Source organism: Seriola aureovittata, chromosome 13 (assembly GCF_021018895.1).
Source record: "Seriola aureovittata isolate HTS-2021-v1 ecotype China chromosome 13, ASM2101889v1, whole genome shotgun sequence".
Lineage (NCBI taxonomy): Eukaryota > Metazoa > Chordata > Actinopteri > Carangiformes > Carangidae > Seriola > Seriola aureovittata.
Window position 1 is genome coordinate 3,657,668 of NC_079376.1, and position 19,960 is coordinate 3,677,627.

The window sequence follows — 19,960 nt, forward strand, 5'->3', positions numbered from 1 at the left end:
CCGGCTCCTGTCTGTCTTCTTAAAGTGGCTTTCAATAATTACACTACATTTATCCATGTGGTGGTGTGTAGTCAAAGAAGAGGAAACGTCTGCTGTTGGAACCTCTGGCAGTAACAGTAGAAACTGATTCTAACAATAACTGTACTTGCTGCTACTAACATGTAATAGTATCATATTAGTGGCAGTGCTAGTAATAGTTGTTGTAGTAAAGATACAATATAGTAGTAATAGTAACAGTAGTAAACTTTAAAGTTTGCATATAAGATTGCAGGATTAGACTGATGGGAGAAGTTTGTTGGATTATTGCTGCTGTTCTGTCTATGACCCGACCTTTGACCTCAGATCAAATCTGCACAGGGATCAATTAAGTATATAGTTGTGAGACAGCACATGTCCCTGTTCATGTTTGTTAAATTACTCCTCTTTTCTTCCAGTTTCTTCCTATTCTGGGTCTGTATTATCCCTGTGGAAACTCTTGTGTGATGTTTTAGAAACCACTGAAGCTCGACTTAGTCGTTTTAGAAAACAGGAAACATTCAATAGAAATATTTAATAAATGTAGAAATGTATAAAACTGTATCTCCCTCTCTCTAGCTGATGGTTTGTATATGTATGATGTAATAGTGACCTCTAGTGGCTGTTTGTAGCAGCTACAGTCTGTCGGATGTCACAGCAGATGGCAGCTGTTACACACTGTGATGTGACTCTTGATGGGCCTGACTGCAAACACTGAAACATGTCTAAAGCTCTCCTCTTTCTATTCAACGTGTGTGACGTTTGACAGATGTGTGGGTCACCTCACATACAAAACAAATAATAATAATAAAGTGTTAAATAATTTATTAAACGGATTAAAATGATCGCGAACACGCTGTTACTTATAAAGCCAGTTAAATGTCTCTGAAAGGAAAATAGGCCTGTAAGAGGAACTTGCTCCAGGCAAACAGCTTCCCCTCCATCAGGCCGGGGTGCTGTTGTATGTGGAGAGCATGTGAGTGGAGTGGATAGGCGCTCGGTTAATTGCAGCGTACACACCGTATTATTTTTTGTACCGTATTTGCCACAAGCAGGCGGAGCTAAGGAGGCTGAGACGGAGGGATGCTGCTGAATAGCAGGTGGAGACCGCGGATGTTTACGGGATGCGCTTTGCCGAAGGAGTAACGGAGGAGGCCGGATAAGAGACTTTTAAAAGAGTAGATTTCACGCAGAGGACGGTTCTGTATGTGTTTTTAATCGGTGAGAGGAGGAAGGTGGAGGTGGGGGGGGCACACATCTGACCGAGAGGCTGCGAGAGGCTCCGTCTGTGTCTGTCGTGTCGCCGGAGGTTGCGACGATGTGATGCTCCATCGCAGGGTCGACGGCCGAAGCCTTTTTCCCTGAAACCTGATATTATGCAGGGAACAAGGGGGGGTGGACGGATCACAGGGGAACAAAGCACCGGTACAGAAAACGTTTTGCACACTGGCAGGTGAGTGGATGTTTGTGTGGTGCGACGCCGCGTCAAATACAACCCAACCCCGGGATCAAACGGCAGTAAATCACGTCTTTGTAGCAGCAGCAGAAGCAGCAGCAGCCGCACATTTACCAGAACCTGATGGAATCTGTTGGACCGAGTCATTTTTAATGAGAGTGCATCTGTTTTTTTTTCTGCTGATACACTGTAGAAAAGTCTAGGCCTTCTCTGTTTGTGAGGTGTGAGTCCATGTTGGTGAGCAGAGCATAATGGATCTGCCCAGGGCCTGTTTACCACAGAGCAGCGTCTCAGTCAAGTTTTGCAGATGAAGCTTCTACTATCAGCAGGTGAATAACACATGTAGCAGGCCTGGGAGGAGTTGTAGGTTGATTGTGTGATGTAGAGTGAAAAATAGAGTGATCAGATTCTCTCAGCCCAGTAACTCTGCCAAAAATAGATTCTCTATTAACGGACTGTGGTGTTTATTCGTCTGTTATGTCACTTCCCTGAAGGGAAAATGTATCATCTGTTGTAAAAATCAGTGAGTGATGAATATGTGTTCATGCATGCATGCAGCTCTAAACCTGCATTATGACCCTCCCCCACAGACTGCATCCCTCTTAAGCTCTGGACTGAATGTTATAATCCTCTAATTGAAACCTTTTCCACTATTTTATCCACTTCCCTTCATGTATCATACAACCCCCCACCCCCACCCCCACCCCTCCACCCTCTCTCTACCTGCAGTATTAGCCAACGATGGTTGACCCCTCGGAGCCTGAGGAGCAGAATAAGTGTAAAGGTCCGCAGCTCGAAGCTCCGGCTGTGGCCACTGAAGACCCTCGACTGCCACAAGAAGCCGATGGCACGACGACAGAGGAGGATGGAGACGCCGGTTTCGAAACACCACCCACCGGCAGTTCTGAGCCGAGTCCCTGCCACTCCGCGTCCCCGGTGGGGCCAGACGCTGCCTCTCAGGGGGCAGCGCCTCAGCAACCACAGACTCAGACGGATCCACCTCCCAGGCTGCACCTGGACCTGTTCAACTTTGACTCACCAGCCGCAGAGGGCAGTCGCTATGTGCTAACAAGCCCCCGCTCATTGGAGGCGTGTGCGCGATGTGGGGTCAAACCTGTGGAGCTGCTGCCCCGCCCGCTCACTGACTTCGCCCGCGAGGCTCCTGGACGCTCCATGCGTGTCGCTACAGGACTGTATGAAGTGTACGAGAGGGACAGGCACGCCAAGCTGAGGCAGTGCAGGGAGGAGAGGGAGAGGATTGTTAGGGAGGAGAAAAGACGGATTATGCAGGCGACAGTCAATAGCAGTAGCAGTGTGTCATCCTCTTCTGTGGACAAAGCCCCTTCTGGCTCCAGTCAGCCTCCTGCAGCTGTGCCAGTGACCTCCAGCTCAGCCCCGGATGTCGGAGCGTCCTCTAGAGCCACAGCATCAGCTCCAACCTCTAAAACTGGTACAGCTCTCGTATCTAAAGCCCCTGCCTCCGGTCTCAGTACCTCCCCTAAATCTGCAGGATCTCCTCAGTCATCAAAAACTGGTTCTACAACCTCTACACCACCTTCCAAGGCTGGTTTCCAGGGACCTGCCAAGCATCCTTTGACCTCATCAACTGAACATGTGAAAGCCACACGGCCGCTCTCGTCCGGCCCTCCGCCGGTGGTCAGGAAGTCCTCTGGTGGTAAATCTTCAAACACTTTCCCCAGGTCAACGCCAAAACCGCCCGCCTTCCCCAGAGCCAATACCACGTTGACATCATCGGTGTCCAAACCTGCACCTCAGAGCGCCGGGACGCCTCTGAACGGTGTGACAGGAGGACCGTTCACTCAGCACAACGGACATCTTGGACTTCAGTCCAAGGTGAAAGGAAGAAGCCATTCGCTGGAGTCCCTACAGCGAAGGATGGATCCCGTCTGCTCCTCCACCTCCACCACCACCACTACCACCACATGCACCTCATCAGAGTCAGGTGCTTCCTCCTCTTACAGTTGGGACGGTGCACGAGATCACTGGGCTAAATTCTCCAGCCCCCGTGCTCGCACCATGGCGACTTTCAACTCCCTGATGGGCCGCAGCCTCAGCCTCGGTGACCTGAGCCACTCTCCTCAGACGACACAGAAGGTGGAGCGCATAGTGAAGGAGGTGAAACGCAGAGGCCTGAAGGCCGTGTCCGAGCGAGACCGCAAGATCGCGGCGTTGATGCTCGCTCGATATCAGGAGGAAGACATCATGAGTCAGACTCGCTATGTGGCTCATCTTCAGTGGGACAGCGAGCGCAGAATGGAGGAGCTACGGCGAGAGCAGGAGGACAGAGAGAAGCAGCGAGCGGTGCTTCAGTGCCAGCGAGTGTGGCAGACACAAGTGTCAATACGTCAGAGACGACTGAGCCAGCAGGAGCGAGAATCAGCAGCTGCCAAAATGCGACAAGCTGAGGAGAACGAGGAGCGATGGAGAGAGCTCGCGGAGCAGCAGGAGCGAAGCCGCCTGCTGAGGTTACAGCAGGCGGCACGAGAGGAGAAGCATAAGAAAGCGCTTCAGGAACAGAACCTGAAGGCTCTGGAGGAGGAGAGGGCGGCCATGCTGGAGCAGGAGAGGCTGCTGCTGAGAGAGAAGCTCACCATGGCTGAGCTGAAGAGACAAGAGAAGGAGCACCAGGCCCAAGAGGAGAGACTGGGTCTGAACAAAGCTGAGAAGAGACGTCACGCTGCCCTGATACAGGAAATAGCTCGCAGAGAGAAGGAGGAGAGGGAGGAGGCCAGGAGGGCGGCGGAGGTGAAGCTCAGCCGCTCCCTGGAGAATTACGAACAGATAGTTGAGCGTCGAGGGCAGGAGCTGAAAGAAAAGGCCAAACGTGAGGAGAAGCAGATCCAGAAAGCACGCAAGGCGGCGGAGAAGCGTGAGAAGCAGCAGCAGCAGCTGCTGGAGGCTCGCGTGAAGGAGGCCGAGAAACGAGCCCAACAGGCAGCGCTAGTGGCCGAGGAGAAGGCCAAAGAGAAAGCTCAGCGGGCCGTCCAGAGCCGGCAGGAGAAGGAGCGGCTCCAGAAACTCAACCGACAGCGTGTGGAGGAGGAGGAGAAGCAGAGGCGCCTGGAGCTGCTCCAGTCCATCGAGAGGAAGCTGGAGAAGAGCGAGCAGATCTTCAGAGAGAAGAGGGCGGTGCTGGAGAGCGCTCGCTCCGTGGCTCGAGCCTCTTTTCATGTGCGAGACAAAGTGCGGGAGGAGACCAACATGCGCACTTTTGATAAAATGGCCCTGGAAGCACAGCTGAAAGCCAGTCTGGATGAGAAGTAAACCCTCAGCTTTGCTGTCAGCTCTCTCCTTCTGGTCATGTGCTCGGCTCCTGCCTTCGTTATGACCCTCGTCACTCAAAGCTTTACCCTTCTTCTCATACACAGTGTTGTTTTGTCCTTATGTATCTTTACCCATCTGCTTGTTTGATCACATTTTTGTTCCATCAAAGCAAACCAAATCATTTTGTATCACGGATGTAATGAGACTACAAACTATATCATCAGCTGTTACACATTAACAGTAAAGCCTGTGTGGGACTCCAGTAGACTTCATATTAGATGAGTGTAGAGAGAGTAACACAACCCCTCGCTCTCTTCCTCTTCGCCCTCTGCTCCGTCTGTCTCAGCTACTGGACTGAAAGCTGTGCTGGAATGAAAAGAGTCATTGTTTACCAGGAAGCACAACTCCATGACAACTGCAGAGGCTTTTAAGGGAAAATTAAGCGTAAGAAGAAATCAAAAGCAGAATGCAAATGGTTCTCCAACCCCAGAGCAACCGAGGGATCCTTTTGTAGACACACTGCGACACGGCTAAATAAAGCATGGAAATAAAGCCCCGGGCCGGACACTCGTCTGTACCTAACTGCTGTCAGTGCAGCACAGGAGGGCCGTGTGCACGGGCCCCGTGCTGACGAAGCATCAGAGGACGGCGGCCTCTGCAGCAGAGCCATCCTTCCTCTCGCTCATCTTCTTCAAAGACTCCCTCCGTCTGTCTGTCCTCCTCATGTCACATTACAATAAACAGTGAAGTGCTCTGAGAGACAGACGCCTCTTGACTCCCCCCCCCCCCTGCAGTCAAATCTGCTACCAGCACAGCAGCCTGGGGACCCTGCCAAGGTCAACAGGTACGAGTTGTTGTTTTTTTTTTTTTTGTTGCTTTTACACATTATGCAACGGTTCAGCTTTGGGTTCATGCTGTTGCCTTTCAACACTTGCAATTAAACAAAAAACACAACAATCCTCGGAAACTCTGGCCTCAACTTGACAGGAAAAAAAAAAAAAAGCATCTACTCATGAGCCGACATGCGAGCCAACAACAGGCTCTAAAGGCCTCTGGCCGCACTAATCCTACAATCTCTCAGATTAAAAAAAAAAAAGAAAGAAAAGGGTGATACACAGTTTTTGCCGTCTGATGTAGCTGTTGCCATAGCGATAGAAATCAGGATAGAGCGGCAGGAGGTGAATGACTGAGCAGAGAGAGAGACTGCGTGGGAATATGAGGGGGCCTCCTGTGGGGAGCTGGCTCTGTGGTGGCTCGTTCTGGCTGTTTCTGTGGAGGCTTGTCACATTTGCATCTTTGTTTGGCAGAGACACGACTCCAGCCCTTCAACCACAGTCCCCGTCGCACATCTGTGGCCAGGAAGTGGACTGGAACGAGCGTTTCAGACAGTCACGTGTCCGATACCTGCGTAACCACTGAGAGAAAAAGCCAAAATGAGTTTGAAATGCAGCATTAAAGCAGCAGAGGACTGACGGGCTTATGTCACTGACTGAGCCGCGCTGTTCCGGGCAGATAATCGCGGGGGAGGTGATGTGAGGTTAGCGGATGAGACGGCAGATTTGTGGGTGCTTATGATGCTAACTGCAAAGATGGTGTCACCAATCTAGAAAAAGGTCATTAACATTAACATGAAGTAACAATAAAAGGCTCAGAGTTAACTAGTAGTAGATCAGAGAGGATCTATTTATTTTAATTCAATCAGTTTATGACAGAAAATACGATTTTAACTCGCTGATGTTGCAGAGACTCGACAGCTACTGAAACTAAATCCTAAATTATATGAAATGAGTTCTTCCGTGTGTCAGAGCTGGGGTCATCACAGACAGGTGGAGGGGAGTGATTCAGCACTTCTAATATGGGAAACTCAGGTATGAGCTTCACGGCTCCCCTGAAAGCTCTGAACTGTCTGTTGATTGTCTGAGAACTATCGATCTAACCAGATCGTTAAATAGTCTAGTGTCAGAAATATATTCTTATCTCAGGTCAGTAAAAACACTGTGGCTCAAGCTTTATTACTTAATGTGAAATGTAATTTAAGTTTATATTAAATAGATTTTGCAGTAAAGCTCAAGAGGCTGCGCTTCACTATCGACACTAGTATTATTGGCATTTAAAAGTAACATATATAAACTTTAATTTATCAATTTCAAACATATAATAATTCAAATAATGACAATAATAATAATCCAAAATACAGATTCCCCCAAATCCTTGTACAGTAGATGATATTTTTTAAATTGTCTCACACACACGACACTAACTCGTTTAAAACGTTTTTGAACAGTAACTAAAAGTGAAACAATGAGAGTGTGTTCATAAGTTGTCATGTATTTAAATACATGTATAAAGTGCTCATCAGACCCTTAATAGATGGTTTATAACACACTGTGATGGAGCTGTGAACAGATACAAGGATTTAAGTGTTTGTGAACGTATTTATCGACATCTATAATTCCTCTAATGAATCATGTTAATCATGTGATATGTAGAAAAACCATTTCACATGTGAAAACCTTTACACAGCTGGGATCAAATATGATGTATAATTAAAAACATGAACCAGTGACATGAATGAACACAAACCATTTCTTTATATTGTTTTATGATCCATTTATTAAGGGCTTTTAAAATACTTATAAACGCTAAATCAGGAGGTTGAATAAAGTGTTTCCTGTGTCTCAAAAAAAAACAGAATTCTTGAAGTGAGGAGCAGAAACATGTTTTAGTGAAGTAAATAATCTGTATTTGTGCTGTTGAAACCTTCATCCAACACCTTCTTGTGTTCTGTGCTGCAGGTCCTGGTGATGAAACCTACAATCCTCCCCAGCTGAACCCCTTCTTCCTCCCCACACTGAGCTTTGTAAGTGTACAACAAACAAGTCTCTCCTCTGATGGACATGCATCCATATCACAGTTTTTGTATTCACGGTGCCATCTATTGTGCTGCTGAGAGCGGGGACTGAGAAAAGCTAACCCAGATGTGAACCTTCAGCCTTTTACCTGTATAAATGAAACGACATTTACCAGGATCAAACACAGCTTTATTAGCATCAAGGCATGTTGTTCAGTCCATAATATGTTCCTTCTCACCCGACTGTGACGCGTCTTTTCTCTATCATCTCCGGTGTTACGTTACTTAGCGTTTGTACAGGATCATAATTTGCTCGCTTCTGTGAATTACATTGAGTTGCTTCGTCAAGAACAGATTTTCAGATGTAGCAATAATGAAATGGTCAAGGTTAATATCAGACACATCTGTGAGCTCATTGTTTTCATCGACCCTCTGTTAAAGAAAAGGACACAATCAAAACCAGAAAAATAAAAACAAACATTTTTCAACATGGGTTTGAATTGTATTTGCTATCAGCTAAACAAACTGGAAATCTTTGACAGTAGACTGTGAAATTATCACTGCGTGGTTGACAGTATACTGTGATCTCATTACGTGTGACGGTGTTTCTTAATTACTACGCTCCTGTGAGTCCTAAATGTTCAGTGGTGGGAGAAGTTTACTTCAGTGAAAGTACAGTTTTATTTTTCGAAGAAACATTTTTCTGTTGTTGCCATTTTCAACCACTTAATACACATTTTACAGTCAGTAAGTTACAATTAGTTCAGTGGTTCCCAACCTCGTGGTCAGAGAGACATAATATTAGGTATCATATGTTCTTCAGCTGAGAAGTAACACGTGACTACAGCTTATATTATGTTGAAGTTCAATACTTACTAAATGTACTTAGTTACTTTCCACCACTGCAGATGTTTTTCAAATATTCAGTAGCTTGAACAGAACTCTACTGACGTACAATGAATTTCAGTTGAATCAAATCTGAAGGTTTCTTAAAGCACTTTGAACCAAACGGTTCCAGCAGCTGCAGAACCACAGCAACTCAAACTAAGAACCTGTTCAGGCATTTACCTCTGACTGTTTCAAGCAGAGGACCTGATGCTCACGGCTTTAGTTTGTGTATAAACTCATTAAATCTGGGCGTTGTTATCAGCAGTGCAGCGCTTTACTGCTTCCCACCCTTCATCATGAAGACTGAGGTAAATGTGAGGAAAAACAAACTGGCGCATTCTCCAGATTATTGGAGCCCATTAAAATTCAAAATATTCAAACTAGTAAATTGTTCAGAATAAATACTGTAAATGTATTTTCAGTAAATTAACTCAAAACTCAGCTGATGTCTCTGTGGAGCTGAACATCAGGGTGACTTGTTTCTGATCGGTTCTTCTGATTGAGTTCCTGTGGTTCTGTAGTTCCTGGAACAGACCGGTCAGTCCATGAAGGAACATGTGTGTTAGTGTTGTGATGGGTTCAGTCCGTGTCTGTTGAACTTCGCAGCGGCAGATTCCATCAAACTGACGTCTGTGTACATTCATCTACAATACTTTAATGGTGGGTTTGGGATCAGGATCTCTACATCATCCACTGTGTGAACTGAGGTAAAGCTGAGGACCTTTTCTCCTCCGCTACCTCGCTCTCTCTCTCTCTCAGTCCTCCATTTTGTTTGTGCCGTCCTTGCGAGTGATGATCTTGTACACACTCTCTCTGAAGCTGCTGTCGGAGGTCAGTCGTCGGGCCGTCTCCCTCAGATCCTCCATGCTGCCGCTGTCGGTGTTCGCTACAGCGAAGGACTTCGAGTGTTTCACTGCAGAGAGACGGTGACATGTGAAAAACATAACAAGTGATTAACATACTATGATGATGTAACTCCTGATCAGATTACATTAATCCTTTAGTAAATCAACAGAAAAGAATTTTGGTCATTTACTGAACAAAAAGGCGGAAATCTCTGTCAGTGTAACTCGAACCTCTTGAGCTGTCAGACGGTTGGTCGGAGGAAATAAGTAACTAAATTAAATTTTTTACTATTTTCTGACATTTTATAAATTTCATGATTAATCAATAATCATAATTTGCAGCCCTATATATTACAAATTAAGCTCCCAATGCAACTACAACTACTACTGCTACTATAACTGCTTTTACTACATCATCTGCTGCCACTAATGCTTCTATCTACAGTTCACATATAAAATGCAACACAACATTCTCTCAATAACAGAAAGAGATTCACAATAATAATATAATAACATAATATAATATAATAACAAGTGTCAACAATAAAACTGGACAAATTCAAAATGTAATCTACTAAAACATGACAACCACTGATCCATCCGGGGCTACTAGTAAACACCACTATCTAATGTTCATAATATTTCTTATATTTCTTATAATATTTTTAAAAATGTGCAACACTCCGTGGATAAAATGTGAAGACGAGTGCAGGAGAACTTGAGGATGCTGCTGGGAGCGTTCTGCTGCAGTCAGAACACAGACGGACTCAGTAATGACGTGACGTGTGTGATGTTCAGACTTACACCAGTGGCGTCTGGAGGCTCTCCTCTGGATTCGGCAGCTTTTGATTCTGCGAGCAGCAGCTTTGTGGAGATACACAGCGTTCTTCATTATCGCCGGAAGCTTCGCCTCGATCTCTGCTGCACAGATACACTCCTCAAAGAACTCTGGGTAAACACACACAGACACACACACACACACACACACACACACACACGCTTCAGATACACAGAGTACTTGTTGTTTGCACGTAACCCAAACAGCCACAAACGTAACCACATGTTGACACGTCACTGTAGCAGAAACAGGTGTAAACAATAACATGAACCATGGCTGGATTCCATTTAGCTGCTTCAGGGCCCCGGTGTCACTGTCATGGTTTACTGGGACAGTTTAACTGAACTGAACCGTTGTTACTGTTATTAGTAACATCTGCGCCTCCTCTTCAGTGACGAGTCCCATTGAGCCAAAGTGTCAGTAACAAAACCACCAGTGAACCACCATGAGAGATGATTAATGAGATTACGTTTCTTACACTGTTTTTTTGTTTTTTTCTTGTGAATTAAATCAAAGAAGATAAAACTCAGAAATCACTTTTTGTGTTTTCTCTCCTGGAACGATGAATGATCCCTCACACATATACATATACACACATATACACACATATATACACACATATACTTGATCCTGACTGATGTACAGTACAGTAAGTCGTGTGTGAAAATAAACATGTAATACATGTTCCATCCAGAGGGAGGCAGCGAATCACACAGGAGATAAAGGTGACACATCAGATCACATCAGATTATACTCCACAAAGCTCCACTGCATATGTGTTTAAGTGTGTTTACATCTGTCTGTACATCTGTTTCAGTACTCTGTGTGTGTGTGTGTGTGTGTTTGTTTTTGTGTGTGTGTGTGTTTGTGTTTGACTGGGAGATACAAACATTACACCAGACTCCACACAATAATCTGGCAGATGAAAATGTGACTCTTTCTCCTAGTGAATCAAATACAGTCTGGCAGCAGGTTTTGGGTCGACCACATTCAGATGTGAGTGTGTCAGTGAATGCACTCACTCCTCAGGTGAGTCACATCCCCCTTCATCTTCTCGTCTCTCTCTTTGGTTCGTTCCACTGAGTTCAGGCCTTTCTCCAGGTCCTGCAGAGCCTCCTCCGCCTGCTTCAGCCTCTTCTCCAGCTCCACCCGAGACTCGATCTCCGCCTGAGACACACAGGAAACACACACCATGTTTGATTAAAAAGAAAAAAGCTTGCAAGATGACTTACAGGGTCGATATAATAGATCTGTTTGTTACTGTCACATGATCAACTGAAAGCAGCTCTACAGGTTTGTCCAGGCTGTAAAGAACAAAATGTTCAGGGAAACACACTGAAAACATGGATTTAAATATGACAAAGTTGAATTTAATTTTACAGAATAAATATTGCTAGCCGTTAGCTTTAGTCCAAAAACAACATTATTAATATTATTCTGTAAAAACCTACAAACGGAATATTATTTACTGCATTCGCCTGGAGACACAGTTCAGAGAAAAACTTGAGAGGACTGATACAACCAGTCTGTGGAGGTTTTGGTATTTTGCTCGAGGGCTCTTCATCATCACAGGAGTTTATATCTGAAGCTATTTGTCTGTTCTTAATAATTCAGTCTGACTGAGGCCTGAGGGAAGAAAGAGAAAGAGCGGAAGGATTGTGTTTAGGACATAGACTCCACTCAGGAGGAATACTGCTATTATTGTTTACCTATTATCTTTCCTTGCCTATATGTCATAGTAAAAACCTGTTATTAAAAACACACTCATTTTAACAACAGTGACCAAGTCAGTCACTGTAGAAGCTCGGCGCTCACGGGCTTGTTCAGCTGTCAGCCTCATTAGACCTCTGCTGGGGATTACATGAGGTCACAGATATTATAGTGTAATAAAGGTGTAATTAGTTCCACACGATCAGGTGCAACAAGCTAATATGAGAGTCGAGGAGATGTCTGAACTGACGAGGTCTAATCAACCAAAATAAAGGAAGTCTGTGTGGTTTCACGTATTAAATGAAAACTCTGTGAAAATGATGTTTAGTGAGTTATTAAATGTAAAAGTTGAAACTGAAGTGTTTGATTAGCTCGTGATTTTCACCATTTGACATTGTGACGACTTTTTTATCTGCAGGAAAAACAAAGTCAAGCCTGTGTGTGTGTGTGCGTGTGCGTGTGTGTGCGTGTGTGCTTGTGTGTGCGTGTGTGCGTGTCCGCAGGCTGAGAGCGGCTGAGTCACGCTGTGTTACCTTGAGCTCGGCTTCGGTCTGCTGCTTGTCCACAGTGAGCTGAGAGAGCGACTGCTGCAGCGTCCGGGCCTGAGACGAGTAGTACTCCCTCTCCTGCTGCAGGACTTTAGCTCGCTGCTCCTTCTCCCTGAGCCTGAACGACAGGAACACGACACACACACACAGAACATCATGCGCATTCTCTGGAAGGACACATCTACAATTTTGGATGATTTTAATGTTTCAGTTCCTTTGGCCCATTTTAAACCTTTTCAAAAGATTACAGTGATGTGTTCACTGACACGTGTGATGTCATTTCAAGGATAAAACAGTGACCACAGAAGATGTTTTTTGTAGATAAGGTCTGACATCTTGTATTTGTGTGAAATACATTGTCATTACAGTGATTTGTCATTTTTACACTTTTATATTAATTTAACAAAATGGAATATAACATGTTAGCGAGCTATAGAGGTGCTGGTAGGAGGATTCTGTTATCTGTGGTCAGAGCTGTTGTTCGCTAGCTGTTTCCCCCTGTTTCCAGTCTTTATGCTAAGCTAACAAGCTGCTGATTGGTTTCACATTTAATGACTGACACCAGAGTGACGTTGTTGTTTCTACTCGCCAATAAGTGTGTTTCCCAAAATGTTGAACTCTTGCTTTCAGTTCAATTAGATTCATGTGAGTCAGTTCAGTTACTGTCCTCAGGATTATTTTGTTGTTCTTTTGTGAATACGTTAAAGGAAACTGAGGGACGGAGATCCTGGAAACGTTAGTCGTATATTTCAGTGATCGCTGCAGGAACATTAGTGCTACACAGTCAATAACAGCTGCCTGTAATATTCCACTTACTGGTGCTGATTAATGGGCTGGCTGTTTAGGGATCAATACACATTTCCACAAGTAGTTACAACCTCTGAGCCATTAGCACAGAAGTTCCCTGGAAAGGCCAGAGCGTTTGACCCTTTGGATGCCAAAACACGAGCGCAGTCTGAAGCTCTGCTGCAGTTGTACTTCAGTTTCATACAGTAAACATGTGACCTGGATCACATGGAGTTTTGTTTGCTCAGAGTTTCAACAGGACAAAGGCTAATGTCCCGTTTGTATATTCAAACATTCAGAAACTCTTCAGGAACTAAAGGAAACAGCTGCTTTAATGTTGATGACGACTTATTTTGAAAGTATCCAGCTGTTTTTCAGAGGATTTCAAACAGCCATGTAACCGATGACGTGACGTGAGGAATAATATTAAGTCTCTCACTTGTCGTCAGCCTGCTCCTTCTCGTTCAGCAGGATCTTCATTTGGTCCTCGATGTGTCGCAGGTCCTGCAGCAGCTCCCCGTCTACCAGCCCCTCTCCATCCGCAGACTTCCTGTCGCTCTCCGCCGCCGCCGCCTCCTCCTGCTCCTTCACCCCCAGCAGCTCCAGGGTTCGCTGCTTCTCCTGCGACAGCTCCTGAGGGTCAGAAAAAGATGCAGATCAGGGTTTGCTCCAATACATTTTCATATGTTCCTCAGATACGACACCTCAACCAAAAATCCACATTCATGGGTTAAAATTATAGTTTTGCTGCACAGCGTTTACACATATGACATCATTTGTAAAAACCAAATTTCATAAGGAAATACAAGTTTCTTATTAACAAGAAGAAAAGTTCAGAGGAGAATCAGGACGTTACTGCAACGTTACATGATCCGAGTCAATGAGTTAACCTCGTCACTCGACACATGGAGGCGAATCAGTGTTTTTCATACCTCGATGGATTTCTGCAGCATCACTGTTAAGTTGCTCAGTTCTTCTTTTTCACTCTCGACACCTTTCAGGGACTGAGCCGTGCCGTCCAGGTCTCTGCCATCAACACAGGACAGGAGACAAGTCACATGACCTCACAGGCCTGTACACAGTCATCAGTGGGTAAAGAAACACAAACACACGACAGCTCTGAGTTTTTACAGTTTAATTTGCTCCTGTTCTGCCTTCAGCTCCAGCACCACCTCCTCAAACTTCATCTTCTCCTCCTCCAGGATCTGGTTCAAACGCTCCAGCTCCTACACACACGCAGGCACGCACGCACACACACACACACACACCAGTGAAAACGTACGAATAGAGCTGAAACAATGACTCGAATAACAACAAGTGAAATTTTAAATCATTTTCAAACATCCTCTGTTTTGATTTGCTGCTTTTCTCTGTTTAAAATCTGTAAACTGAACATCAGGGTTTCTGGTCGGACAAAAGAAGACGTGAAGAAACTCAAGAAAAATAATCATTGCAGCTCCACATATAAATATAAAGTACATCTAAAGTTCATCAACATCTGAACAAGTTATAATCTTTTTATTCCCTGATCCCAAAACAACAACAACAACAACAACAGGTGACAGAGTAAAGACGTCTCACCTCTCTCTCTGCTCTTTGATGACTGAGCTCCTCCGTCTCCTCCATCAGTTTATCTGGAGACAAAAACATTTCACATGACCGACCCGTTTCACATGACCTGCTCCAGCTCGTTAAAAGCTCATTCATTCATTTAGTCAGGTGACTGTCTCCGTGTTTACCCAGGTACTCCTGCTTCTCCTTGGCCAGCTGCAGCCCCTGGGCCTCCAGACTCTCGATCATGGCCTCCCCCAGCTGGGCGTTCTTCCACGTGCTGTCGGTCCAACACGGACGTCAAGTTACATTAAAACAGTGAGCGAGTCAATAGCTGGTTGCCATTATTTTAAAAAGCTGATGAGTGGAGGCTGTAATTTCTCCAGTGAACTGAAACTGTGATACATTATACAGAAAGTTATCGTGACAGTTCAGTTTGCATCAGCTGCCACATGTCGTCACATCTTTGACATTTCTGTCTGCAGCTTTTAATCCAGTGTGTTCGAACTTTAACTCAAACTAGTTCCATGTGTCCGTTATTAAATAGTATTGACGTATCTGTGCAACACAAACAGAAAATGTCTCAGACACAAGGAGTGAAATGTTACAATTCACCTCATTGTCCAGGTCACTGTGTGTGTGTGTGTGTGTGTGTGTGTGTGTGTGTGTGTGTGTGTGTGTGTGTGTGTGTGTGTGTGTGTGTGCGTGCGTGCGTGCGTGCGTGCGTGCGTGCGTGCGTGCGTGCGTGCGTGCGTGCGTGCGTGTGTGTGCTGTTATACTATTGTTACAACTAACACAGGCTCTTGTAGCCATGAACTAGCTTAACTCACAGCTAACAGCTACAACATTAGCACTGACAACTAGCATGAATAATGTCAACGTAGACTCACGAATAAACAGACTTAAGTTTGAAGAGCTGAACCACAGAGCAGACGATGCTGTTACTTTCTTATCTTAATGCTAGTTCTTACATTCTAACTTTGCCCAGGTGGAATAAGGACTAGACTGAGCAGGTGTACAGTGAATCAGGTGATTCCTAACTTTCTCCTGATTGGAGAAATTGGAAGCGTTACAACGATCCCTGGTCTCCTCTTCCATTTTAAGTCTCTGTGTGATTTCTGAACTTTCTATGTTCCGTCTGTGTATTTTTCACTCACACTTTCCCTGACTCCTGGAGCATCTCCATCCACTGCACCTGCTCCTCCTCAGACTCAGCAGCCAGGACCACAGTCCCCTGGGACACACACAGTATATTGTCAGTAATGGGCTCCGGCTGTAGAACACACAGTACATTTCTATCTTTGTGCTGCTGGGAAAGTAGAGGGGCTTGTGATTCGGTCGTGCCCCAGCGTGCAGTTAAATTCTCTCCATTATGTGTCCTGTTTGTGGCAGGATTAGACTGATTCCTCACATTATTACAGCTTTAATCGTACAATTTAGAAAGAGACATTTCAGCTTGGCTCTGATCTGTCCAACACTCAGCTGTGACTTTCTGTTTATATGAAGCCTTTTTTGCATTGATTTGTTTTTTAATGTTGTTCATCTGCAACTTTATGTCCACATCTGTCTTAAAAATTAATAATAATAATAATAATAAACTTTACTTGTAGAGCACTTTTCATACAAGAGATGTAGCTTAAAGTGCTTTACAATAAGAGATAGTACAATGAAATCAGGGCAGATTGAAGGACAATGAAATGAGACGACAGAAAGACAGAAGATGATGAAAGATGTAAATGAAAATAAAAACAGAAACCAGTTAGAAGAGTAAAAATAAGAGCAAATTCCTTTAAAAAAATAAAAATAAAAAAGCTGCACACTAAATGACAGATTAAACCAGTGTGATGCGGATTAATGATGAAGAGATGATGCTCTTACTGTGAAATCTTCCAGGTTGATCACGACGGCAAAGGGCATCCCCATTTCTTCATTAGCCGACACCACACATCCTCCCAAAGGAATGACTCCCTGACAACAGGAGCGCATCAGTTATTTATATTGTTGTGATGATGTTTCCGTGTTTGTGGATCATAAGTTACAGAAACACACAGTTATCGGTGTAAAGCTCCCGACAGTCACGGTTTCTTCTTCGTGTTGTTGCAGAGGCGTCAGAGAGCACGCGGCCGCTCACCTTGGGGTGGATGTTGAAGAACCTGTTGGTCTCAAAGTTTCTCTTCTCGCTCTCGGCGTAGTAGAGCAAGAAGCTGTCTTTGATGATGAAGAACCTTTGTACCGAGGAAGACAATAAAGCAGCAGTGAGTCAATCCTGTGGGACTGAAAGGAACCAACGTTCTCCACACAAATCTGTATAATCTTAATAATCTATCCTAATAATATCCTACCTTTTACTTCTGGTTTTACTCACTTTAATACATCTCCTCTGTTTTAGTAATTTATTATTTCATCTTCATCACTCTATCGTTAACCTTTTTTGTCCTGAGACAAATGTATTTTTGACTCGGTACATATCCTCGTCATAAATATTAAATAACCAAATAACTGTAAACTCATTTTATTTAAAAATGTTTGTTATGTATTTATGTTCAGAAAAGACATATTAACTAATGTTAAATCTGATTTTTATTAACTCATATATCAGTTTTGGTTTGGGGGTGGGGGGGGCTGAGTCATGTGCTCCATGAGGAGTGCACCTGTAATTTCACTTATTAAATATGCTGCTATGTTTTGACTCAAGTCAAAATAGACTTTATTTGATTTTAATCAAACAACAACAACAACAACAACAGACACTAAATCACAGAGTTCTATCGTCTCCAGTTTGGCACCAAAAACTAAATTCTTTTGACCTTTATGACTCGAGCGAATGGGAAGGAAGAGTGTGCAGCAGCAAATGGACTCTCTGGACCGGACTCGCTGTGTATTGTCGTTTTAACTGTTATGTAAACTAAGAGCATTATCATGACATAAGGTGCCAATCCAGGCACTTTACCATCCAAATATACGGTGCGCTGCCGTCAGGACATACTGACACCGGAGTCCTGGCGTTATGTAAAACAATCCTCTGATACACGACAAGTTTGCTTTTAAAATCAGATGTTCCTCATTCAACATCAGAAACACAGTCAGACACAAGTTTTATCAACCGATCGATCAGGAACTGAAGCTGCTGCCATAAAAAATGATTAACTTTAATTTGTGATGAGGAAAATCACTTCAGAAGTTTTCATCGTGTCAAATAAATTACAGAAGAGAATCATTCTAGTTTAGTCTCCGACACTTCTTGGGAGGAAAAGGACAGGAACAGGAAAGACTGCACACTTTCTAAAACGCAGCTTTTTAGGAACCAAAGTAAAACAGGATTCCCTGTTAAACTCACCCTGATTCTCTGTTATAAACTCTGTGGAGACAGAATCGACCCCCAGCAGCCAAAATGAACACGTGAAGCTCTATATGAAATTATAAGATAAAAATGACCCAGGACAGAAGTCACACCTCGCCCTCACCTGCGAGACCACTTGGCCGACGGCCGTCCGAAGGGCCTCTTCCACAGCACGCCGTGCAGCTGCACCTTGGTGCTGATGTCCAGCACTTCAGCGTCCGACTGCTCCATGGACGTCCAGGGCGAGAACAGAGAGTTTCTGGATGAAGACGAGAACATCCTCTCTGGCTTCACTCGCACAGGGAGGTGGTGCCAAAAAAAAAACTATCAATAGAGTTAAAAAAAATAACCCACAACGCAGTCAATCAATAACAATTAGCCCAATAAAACTCGATAACGCACACACTCGTATGGATGCATGTACAGCTGTGGGGACAGCTTCAATACAAAACAGGAAAAGTAGCAAACAAATCCCAATAACTCAGCAGGGTGGAATGATGCAGCTGCCAATACACTCATCTGATGGAGGCAGACTGACTGCAGAGTGCACCCAGATGAAATCAGGGATGACAGAGAGAAAGAGGGAGGGAGGGAGGGAGGGAGGATACTGGGAGGCGATGGGGGAGGGAGGGAGGGAAGCTTTAGTACTGAGTTTCTAAATCTGAAGTCAATACATTCCAGCCAGTAAAAGCTGTTATTCAGATTACTGTACTCACAGGAAGCACCAGTGTCCAGCTCTTGGCAGGTATGGACTCTCTGGTCGGTCCGTCCATCCATCCATCCATCCATCAGTCCATCCATCAGTCCATCGGCAGTGACTTAGGAGAACATCTGTGGCGGAGGCGAGGCTGCACAACTCTCTAGTAAAGAGGATGGAGAGTCAGAGCGGTTGACATGCAGCTTTAGCATCGTGAGTATCAGATTAATTTACAGAACATGTGTCAGAGTGGATAGACAGCAGATTATAAAGATATTGACAGCTCAGCCTTCAACAGTGAAATGTGTGAGCGTGCTGACATTTCTTTTTTTTTTTCAGTTTGCGTTAGTGAGACATCAGGGTCGAAAAAGAACATTTTAAACATTTAATTCAAGAGAAAATTTCTATTTAAATAATGTGACAAAAAGTAACGTTAACACAAATACTTCATTCATAGGAACACTGAGCTCTCTCTCTCTCTCTCTCTCTCTCTCTCTCTCTCAGCATCCAGATCTGCCACCACATCACTCATTATCGTTATTATTATAATGTATATTATGATTTGGCGCTATTCAAATAAAAATGAATTGAATTGAATGAAATCAAGATATGACGCAGGATTTTCACCAGTTAAAAAACCTTTAATTTAGTCGTCATAAAACACATTGCTTTACAACCGATTTTCACAATCAAAAATATGGAAATAAGGCAAGACTCATTCTGGAATGACAGAAAATAAAAACAAAATAAAGACACACCCACCCCGACTGAAAGGATTACAAATATGAACCTGATCGTGAAACTGATCCAGAGGGAAACCTCTGAACGGCCCCAGTATGTGACGTCATCTCTTCCTGTTTGTCCCGGTAACACTTCACCTTCTGAGTAAAGTATTTTACCCACATTGTAAAGTCTCTGAGCCGGTTTACATCACTTTAACATCAGGGGCTGGTGCTGTTGGCCAATCAAAATCCAGTATTCTGACTGTCCAGGAAGTGACGATAAAACACCTTTAACTGCATCAGTGAACCAGACTGAAACATTATAAACTCTACGAACCCTGTCCTGTGAAAACCATGTATCTCCTAAACATGAATTGAAGGAAAACAGTCCTGTTTCACCTTCTCCAGATAATCCAGCAGGTTTTATT

The 19,960-nt window shown here is 44.2% G+C and overlaps 2 protein-coding genes and 1 long non-coding RNA gene across 4 annotated transcripts; 2 read left to right on the forward strand and 1 right to left on the reverse strand.

The window, feature by feature from the left end:
- The first annotated feature begins 955 nt into the window (after positions 1 to 955).
- Positions 956 to 8,100, forward strand: ccdc177 (coiled-coil domain containing 177). 2 transcript variants are annotated; one of them, XM_056392910.1, is made up of 4 exons: positions 956 to 1,468; positions 1,665 to 1,800; positions 2,201 to 5,600; positions 7,552 to 8,100. In XM_056392910.1, the coding sequence occupies exon 3, from the start codon at positions 2,213 to 2,215 to the stop codon at positions 4,754 to 4,756; it is 2,544 nt and encodes an 847-aa protein (XP_056248885.1). In that variant the 5' UTR covers positions 956 to 1,468; positions 1,665 to 1,800; positions 2,201 to 2,212; the 3' UTR covers positions 4,757 to 5,600; positions 7,552 to 8,100. The 2 variants fall into 2 exon arrangements, with proteins under 2 accessions (XP_056248885.1, XP_056248884.1); XM_056392909.1 differs by lacking the exon at positions 1,665 to 1,800 and having other exon boundaries at positions 957 to 1,468.
- Positions 8,101 to 8,251: 151 nt separating this feature from the next.
- On the reverse strand, positions 8,252 to 18,668 carry plekhd1 (pleckstrin homology domain containing, family D (with coiled-coil domains) member 1). Its single transcript, XM_056392919.1, has 13 exons — positions 18,238 to 18,668; positions 16,905 to 16,998; positions 16,652 to 16,741; positions 15,931 to 16,007; positions 14,962 to 15,053; positions 14,804 to 14,856; positions 14,354 to 14,448; positions 14,155 to 14,248; positions 13,662 to 13,855; positions 12,422 to 12,554; positions 11,201 to 11,345; positions 10,145 to 10,288; positions 8,252 to 9,408 (listed from the first exon to the last, which is right to left on the reverse strand). The coding sequence occupies exons 1-13, from the start codon at positions 18,390 to 18,392 to the stop codon at positions 9,251 to 9,253; spliced, it is 1,524 nt and encodes a 507-aa protein (XP_056248894.1). The 5' UTR covers positions 18,393 to 18,668; the 3' UTR covers positions 8,252 to 9,250.
- On the forward strand, positions 13,473 to 17,762 carry LOC130179837 (uncharacterized). The gene is made up of 5 exons (XR_008829330.1): positions 13,473 to 13,635; positions 13,724 to 13,884; positions 14,224 to 14,314; positions 14,966 to 15,091; positions 16,877 to 17,762. It is a non-coding gene; the product is annotated as an uncharacterized LOC130179837 (long non-coding RNA).
- Positions 18,669 to 19,960: the final 1,292 nt, after the last annotated feature.